This window comes from Pezoporus wallicus, unplaced genomic scaffold (genome assembly GCF_028554395.1).
Source record: "Pezoporus wallicus isolate ANWC-B61680 ecotype Strahan unplaced genomic scaffold, APGP_CSIRO_Pwel_v1 contig_1876, whole genome shotgun sequence".
Taxonomy (NCBI): domain Eukaryota; kingdom Metazoa; phylum Chordata; class Aves; order Psittaciformes; family Psittacidae; genus Pezoporus; species Pezoporus wallicus.
The window spans coordinates 1,260,279-1,268,761 of NW_026638337.1; the positions used below are offsets into that span (position 1 = coordinate 1,260,279).

The 8,483-nt window shown below is 36.2% G+C and overlaps 1 protein-coding gene across 2 annotated transcripts in view; it reads left to right on the forward strand.

The window, feature by feature from the left end:
* The window catches only part of B3GLCT (beta 3-glucosyltransferase), a 53,039-nt gene extending 45,811 nt beyond the window's left edge, over nt 1–7,228 (forward strand). For both annotated transcript variants that reach the window (XM_057410406.1, XM_057410405.1), the window contains exons 12-15: nt 1,067–1,166; nt 2,367–2,486; nt 2,934–3,078; nt 5,600–7,228. In XM_057410406.1, the coding sequence (XP_057266389.1) occupies nt 1,067–1,166; nt 2,367–2,486; nt 2,934–3,078; nt 5,600–5,767 (533 nt within the window). In that variant the 3' untranslated portion in view covers nt 5,768–7,228. The remainder of the gene's footprint in view (nt 1–1,066; nt 1,167–2,366; nt 2,487–2,933; nt 3,079–5,599) is intronic.
* The last annotated feature ends 1,255 nt before the right edge of the window (nt 7,229–8,483 follow it).

Below are 8,483 nucleotides of genomic sequence, written 5' to 3' on the forward strand. Positions count from 1 at the left end.
CCAGGGGCAAGGAACCTTCCACGTTTGGCCTTTGAGCGTTGCTGTGGGGGGCAATGGGCAACTGGCATTCTAAATCAAACAAATCATGCTGAGTTTGCTCTAATACTATTTTTATCCATCTTTCTTGATGGAATATAATACTGAAGTCTTGGTTTCAATTTTGTAAATATTCATATATCATCTGCCTTGTTACGCTTTCACAAAAATCAGTAAATCCAGGACTTTCTCCATTTCTTCAGCATCGAGTTACTTCATTTTCTCAAAAAATGCTTTAGCTGGAAGTAGCTTCAAATATAATATCCTGTCCTTATTTTTAATGATTATGTAGTAATTGTAATATTGATAGCAATAATTGCTTTAGATAATCAGCTGAAATCTAGATGAATACAGACTGTTTGCAATTAGATATTTCTGGAATCTAAAGGAGATTCAGTAGAAGTCTGATATTTCTTGTTTCTTTTGTCCTGCTCATTCTGAACAAGGGTGTTTTACTCCTAAATTCCCAGTAAAGGGTGGTTTACCTCTCAACTTCATTATAGTCTTGTGATAAATGTTAAGGCCTTTCCTTGGAGGAAGTTATCAGGATCTGAATTGCTGATGATGAGTATGGTAGATTAATGTAAACTTAAATATTTATATAAAAGCAATGGACCTGAATGATGCATCATGAAATGCTATGAAAATATCTTTGAGTATTTTGCGGAACATGTTTTTATCAGTCTCCTCATTTTACTGTTTTAGAGATTAAGAGTAGCAGTTTGCCCAGTATTGTTCATCATCTTAACAGGATAGCTGGAATAAAGCTTATTTTTCAGGTTTTCATGCTTCAGCATCCTTCAAAAATATATTCCTGCATATAAAGCAATGGTTGCATTGGAACAATTTGTACAAATACCATTCAGCACAGCAAAGGATGTAATTTAAACTTTCATCTCAAATATTTTACCAGTCATTACCAAAATGTTTTTTACAGTGCAGTAGAATACTGATTTAATGCATGAAAAGTGGTTTATTATAAAATCTCACTTTATTTAAATGTGTATTCTGTTTTTTCCTCTTCCTTTAGGTCATTGTGGGAAAACTTTTGCGATTTTGGAAAGGTTTTTGAATCATAGCTCTTCCAGAACTCCTTGGTTAGTCATAGTGGATGATGACACACTGATAAGGTATATATTGCAATACTTCAGGAATTACCACTGTTCATGTCAGTAGGAGTTTTGGCAATCTTCATCTCTTATGTATTTATGTTTTATTAATTACGTAGCTTCATATTCCTTTAAAGAAAAAAATTGTCACTTTCATTCAGCATTCTTTGATTGATATTAAAGCCAATATAATCTTGTAACTTGATAAAAACTATGCTTAGTGCTATTACGCAACTGTATATTCTGTAATTCTTCAGTATAGGCATGTCTGAGCTGATTGGTTTTAGTCATTTGCTAGTACACTTTCTCAGATGTATTCCTTATGTAATGTGCCACAAGAAAGGTTCCATAAGGGAGGGCCTGTGTCAGGCACACAGAACCATATCCATGGACTTGCCCTTGTTAGAAATTTAGACCTTGTTCACATGAAAACTGGCACTGCAGTGTAAGTGAAATAAGGCACAGCAGTCAACCAGCAGGATCACAGAGTCGTGACCATGAGAATAAGTGCTTCAAGATAGCACTTCGCATTAAAGCTTGTGAAAGAAGAAGAATTTGGAAGAGGCTGTAACTCTAGATAAATTGATAGTCATATAACTAAATCTACCTCTTTGCTTTTCAGTTCCTGGGGAGAAAAGATGATTTGCAAAGATGTTATAATTTCATGGGCCTATAGGGATGCTGGAGAGGGACTCTTCATTAGGGACTGTAGTGACAGGACAAGGGGTAACGGGTTAAAACTTAAACAGGGGAAGTTTAGACTGGATGTAAGGAGGAAGTTCTTTCCTGTTAGGGTGGTGAGGCACTGGAATGGGTTGCCCAGGGAGGTTGTGAATGCTCCATCCCTGGCAGTGTTCAAGACCAGGTTGGACGAAGCCTTGGGTGAGATGGTTTAGTGTGAGGTGTCCCTGCCCATGGCAGGGGGGTTGGAACTAGATGATCTTCAGGTCCTTTCCAACTATTCTGTGATTCCATGTTTTCTCTCAGATGAGGCTCACTTTTGCTGATAAACTTTGCTTGCTTCAGAAACGTATTTTAAGCTAATTGAGTCATCATTTGACCAAATTCAGCAACATAAGTTTCATCTCTGTCTTTTTTGTATAATTTCTGTATTTCTCCTATCATTTTTGTGCTATTTACTGGAATTCATTTATGTTAGCAGTGTTTGTTGCAAATTGAATGTCTAAATGGTGGCATTTAATTTGTTTTTTCATATTATAGTATCTTCAGGCTCCGAAAATTGCTCAGCTGCTATGACCCAAATGAACCAGTATTTCTTGGAGAGCGGTACGGTTACGGCTTGGGAACAGGAGGATATAGTTACATCACTGGCGGAGGAGGGTAATTTATTTAAACTCCTGCTGAGATCTACATCAGTCCCTGCTTTGAGTGCAAATACCTTGAATTACAACACAATTCAGTTACAGCAGAAACAGTTAAAATGTAATGATGCTCCAAGACCCAAATGTCCTAACTAGTAAGAAGTTGTGCTGCTGGGAACAGATTTATAGAGGAAAACAGTTGGTTTCAGAAGGGATAATTTTAGCTTGGCTGGTCCTTAAAGTAATTAAAGCTAACTAAAATAAATTAATTCTTTTTCAGAAAATGCCTCTTGCACTAATTGTCAACACTGATTTCTCAAATTCTGAAATTTCAAATCTGTTGTACCAGAGGGCCACATTTTGTTGTGCAGTTATATCATTTATCAATATTTAGTAATTAGAGTCATTTGGCTTCTCTGGTACTTATTGTCTTATATGTTTCATTTGCCTTTTTTTTTAAATCCAGGATGGTTTTCAGCAGAATAGCTGTTCAGAAACTACTTGCTAGTAAATGCCGGTGTTACAGCATGGATGCGCCTGATGATATGGTCCTTGGGATGTGTTTCAGTGGCTTAGGAATCCCTATAACACATAGTCCACTTTTCCATCAGGTCAGAGAGTTATTTTTACTAGTATTTAATGTATGTTTCATTATTTCAGGTATGCACATAGAACAGAATTCATAAATATTTCAAACTCATAAATAATGCAGACTCAATCAATGTGTAATAACAATAACCAAGATGCTGCTCCTATACCTTATTTCTCTACAGAGCAAGCAAATAATATTCTCAAAGCAGGGATTATCACAATGCTGTAATAGTTTAAAAGATATTTCAGTTACCCTAAGACTACATTTTATAAAAAATGCTGTCAGAAGTGGGAATTTTGAAAAAGAAATTAAATTAGGAGCCACATGCTTTGAATTCTTGTGATATGTTCTCTACAAAAAGAAAAAACCCTGCATCATAATCCTCTTTTCTTCAGGTAATGGAGAACCGACTCTGAAATATTTCAGTAAATTTTTCTTTTCTACTTACCCAGTTTTTCTATTGATGCAGTGTTTAATATTCTGAAATACCTCATTAGTGAAAATATAAAATGTAAAATTACTCTCAGAACTGTTGCTTTTGTGGTGAATTCTGCAGAATAGTATAGATATTATAAATTGCCCTATGCTAACACAGGGGAAAAAGAGGTCACAAACCATAATTTTCTTATGACTGTATTCTCCAGTTTGGGAGAAATGGGTTGGAATAGATTAGAACCTTGTTTCTGTCTTCCAGAATATTTAACAATCTAACTGCAGCATTACAGTTGAAAACACAATGCCAGAGATTTGCTGCCTCATAAACTACTTTACCTTCCTCCCATGGCATGAAAGAGAAGCAGCACTTACCATTTTTTCCTGACATTACACAGCATTTTTAAAAATCAGCATTTTAATCAGTGTGGTGTTGAGGATATTCAGGTGTTAACCTAGTTTGAGAACTGGAAAGACCTGTGCATCTCAACATGAACCGAGATTAAGATAAAATGCTACTTGAAAATTTGTAAATTGCCATGTAATTCAAAGCAGCTGTCAGTGGGGGGAAAAGGTTTGCTATTTAAATTATAAGGTTTTCCTGTATTAAGATTCTCTTTCTGATTACATTTACTATTTAGAGGAATGGGAAGCCTGAGAAAGCACTATTCAATATTTTAATTTGTTGTCTGTATAAAAAAATCATAGCTGTTTACTTTCCCATTTTCTTCATCATTGCTTACTCCTTTCAGTGTAGAAAGCAAGTAATGCATCTTATAAAGTCAACAGAGTTATTGAATAATTTGTGCTGGCACAGGTGTTTGTTTAAAAAACCCCAACACCTAACTAAAGGAGAGTCAGAAAGAACAGAACTGGTTTTACAGATATGTAGGAACGGCCCTTATACAATGAAACAGGGCACTTCCGTGTCATCTTTAATGGTGTACATCTGCTAATGAATCACTTTGAAAGTGAAATCCTAGAAGTTTGATTTTCCACTGCACTTGAAATTGTAAATCATCTTTACTGCTGTTTACAACAAATTCTAATTTAACATACCTTGAACAAAAATTAACGGGGGGGGGGGGGGGGGGGGGGGGGGGGGGGGGGGGGGGGGGGGCGGAACTACTGAATAAGAACTAAGTGGGCTTATTCTACGAATTCCACTATTAGGCAATAAGTATTTTTAAAATGAGAAAAACAAAATTGGATTTTCTGTCAACCGGAAAATTATTTTTTAAAGGCTTGACTGAAATACTGTGATGTACAATGTTCCTTGAAGTACATGAGTCCAAAATTGTACTGTGTGTATGTTATGAAACAGAAGCAAAGATATCTTCATACTGGAGACATTCAAGGCCAAGTTGGATATTTGTTTTTAAGCAACCTGGTCTAGTTGAAGATGCCCCTACTCACTGCAGGGGGGTTGGATTAGATGACCCTTAACTATACTATGATTCTGTTTTACCAAGGAGCTTTTTTATATATTGATACACTTACATGCTGTCAGAGGAAATGAAACATGCTTGGTGCATGGAGAAGTCAGCTGCATCAAGTAGCTGTGTTGTAATCCTGTCTCTTTTGATATAACTTGATGAAGAATGACAATGCAGTTTTCCGGCACCACAGTATTTGTGTGTTTGGTAACCTTTCCCCATCATAAAACTTCATATATTTTAGCTGCTTACAGCCCTCTTAGGATCCTACAGTTGCACTGGATGTGCTGGCAACTCTTATTAATAGGAGGAGCAGGAGAGTATTACTTAAAATCTGTTGTTATTGAAGCAAAAGTGTATGTTTAAAAAGATGCAATACAAACTATATTGCATCATTCACTTTCGTAGATGGTGATGGTTTCATCCTGAGAAATAGGGCATGTTTAATGTCAGTGTACTTCATAGCATGATGACCACAGTGCGAGTTGGATATCAAAACTAATGCCTGTCAATTGATTTAATATAATGATGTGAAAACCCCTTTGTGTATGTTTTGTCAATTCCACATTGCTTTGTTGTGGTACACAGGCCTTTGGACAACAGTACTTTCTTGTTCTAAACTTGTTCTTCATCACAGAGTACTAGTGGTTTTGGTTTATTCTTCCACCCTAGGCGAGGCCAATGGACTACCCAAAAGGCTACCTTTCTCACCAAATTCCAGTATCATTTCACAAGCATTGGAATATTGATCCAGTGAAGGTATATTTCACATGGCTGGCACCAAACACAGAAGAGTCACTTAATGGGAAGAAAGTTGGATATAACAGAGAGGATTTATAAGCAGTAGAATGTAAATGTCGATGGATGTACTGCAGAGAAGAGACAGTCACTGCTGTGATTTTTGTGGTGGTCTCATGTTGTTCATCTGTTCATGATACAGAAGACAAGGTTTGTTCCCGTTTGTTATATTCCTTAGAGCAATGGGAGAAGGCACCTAATTGACTCTTTTGTCACACTTGGTTTCCTTTATAAAATGTTTTAGGGTTTTGTATACCAATGAGCTTGAAACGTTTAAAATGTCTCATGCAACTTTGTGTTTTGGTTTGGGCTTGGAGTCAGGCAGCTTCAATTTACATCTCCTTCCTTTGTTCTCTCAAAAGCTGAAGTTATATATTTGGGAGCCTAATACTGAATGTGGAGTATCTATTGAACATCACCTACATTGACCTACAGAAAACAGTGCTCAGAAAAGCTGTTCTGGAACAGGTTCTTTGGTGATAAATCAGAGGGGAGACATGACTTTGTTTCAGTGACCAGGAGCTAGATTATGATTGTGTGAAGGCTATGTTCCTTTATACTCATTTCAAATGTAAGTACTGACGTCTCCTGGGATTGGTGGACCAAGCGTGAACCACTGTTTTTAAGTTTATTAGCGTTTGTGAGGAATTTCATGTTCAAAATGGAGAAACGGGATTTCTTAAGTGGCCACGGGAGGTCACTGTGGCTCCTTTAGGTACCTAAGTTACTATATCTGTTTGGGAAGTACAAATGTGACTCTAAAGGATTATTGCAGAACTAACACTTCAGTATTTCTGATGTGTGTATTTCAATAGTATATGGATGCCAGCTTTAAGAAGTTTGTAGTATTTCTAATTTATATCATCAAGGTAAGTAATTTCATACATACATGTAAAGAGTGATTCTATTCATATTTAAAATATTTTTGATTTTTCATTTCTTTGAGTACTTCAGTTTTGTAAAAATGTTTGTACAAAAACTGGCTTTAGTATGTTCTAAACTAATTTTTATATTGTAGAACTGTTTCTTTTGAGATTACAGTATATGGCACTTATATGCTGTTATTTAACTTTGCTTGCTATATTGTAACCAAAATACAGGGTCTTAAAGCCATACTGCTGAAGTAATTTGTGGTTTGTTTTCTTTTAGTAAGTTACAACCTGATTCCACTCCAAATGCAATACTTGCTCTTAAGTTGAAGTAGGGGAGCCACGGATTCCTGTGTTTCAGTAATTACTGAAGTTGTATAAACATTTGTTTGTGAATGTAGCTTGTGGAATTTTAAGCATTTGAATAGCGAGCACATGTTCGTAACAGATTCAGATTCTGATTAAATAGGAGCAATCCATGTTATGTCTTTTTTCTTCCCACTACCAGTGCCTTAACAGTAGACATTTTACTGACCCCAGGACTGTGTTCTCCAGTACTGTGGGTGAATTGTTAATTCTGTTTACTGTTTAGAACTGTGAGAGCTGAAAGCTGAATAAAAGCATTCTTCTTTAACCTTTTGTGCCACCTTCCTCTTTGCAAACCAAGTACAGGATTACTTAAGCACACATCATAATTTCATCACCTGGATAGTATTCTATGCTCGGTTGTACTAAGAGACAGCTTAAACTTTTCAGGTTTTCATATTCCTTCCTGACATGCTTATAGGATCATAGAATCAGCTAGGTTGAAAAAGACATTTGAGATCATAAGCCTTTACCCTAGGACTGCCAAGTCCACCACTAAACCACATCAGTGGATTGTTAATTTTCAAGTCTCTGTTTTTATGTGAACGAAAAAGGCTTTTGCAGTGAGCACATGTGATTGGGAATCTTGATGCTATCATAAAATATATGTCAATATCAAATTCTCCAAAGGTCTTGCAATGTAGTCCAGTCACTTCCAACTTCAGACTGGTGACATTCCACATGTGCTTGGGCCCTGTGGGGGCAGAATAGGTCAGTCAAAATTAATCAGTTTTTGGTCATGCTGTGTTATACTTGTAGACATCTGTCTTATTTAGAGATTGGGCGCCATTGACTCGTTCATTGATTGCTTACTTGGACTTCAGCTTCTGGTCTGACACATGTACTAGTAGCTGTCTGAAGCTCCATCTTTTCTTTTGCTGTTAGCTCTGGATTTTACTACACAATTGTGGAGGTATTAGTAAGCATCAGACTTCTGATTCTCATCTTTATTGTTTTGAAAGCAATGAAGCAATAATTTACTCAAACATTCTGCCCCCAAAACTCTGACTTTTGCGACATAACTAATGCTATGCAACCCTAGCAGAAGAATGATAAAAGTATGAACTAAAAAAAATGAGATTGGGGCTTTTTTTTCTTTTTTTTTTTAAAGCAGAGGATTGTGGACAGGTTTTGCGAACAAGATGTGAAACCTTCTATATTAAAGTTAGTTGTAAAAGACTTAGGAAGGCTGTTATTGTCTGAAATCTAAAGACAAAATTGCACATTAATGAGCCTCAACAGTACTCAGGTTTCTAAGGAAAATCAAGGGGATTATAAGTCGTGTAATGTTAAAGCAAAGCAAGAGGAGTTGAATTCACAACACTTTTGTAACAGGCAGATTGAAATAGGACTGCAAAGTTGTTTGACAACTTGAAGTTCTTCAAGTTCCCTTTTCTGGGACATTACAGAATTTTGGTGTGAAAAAGAAAAGCTGTGGATCATTGTTGACTGATTTTAATGTTCATAATATAGAAAATTGCCATGTATTAAGATACTTCTTTCATAGAATTCTCTTGATAATT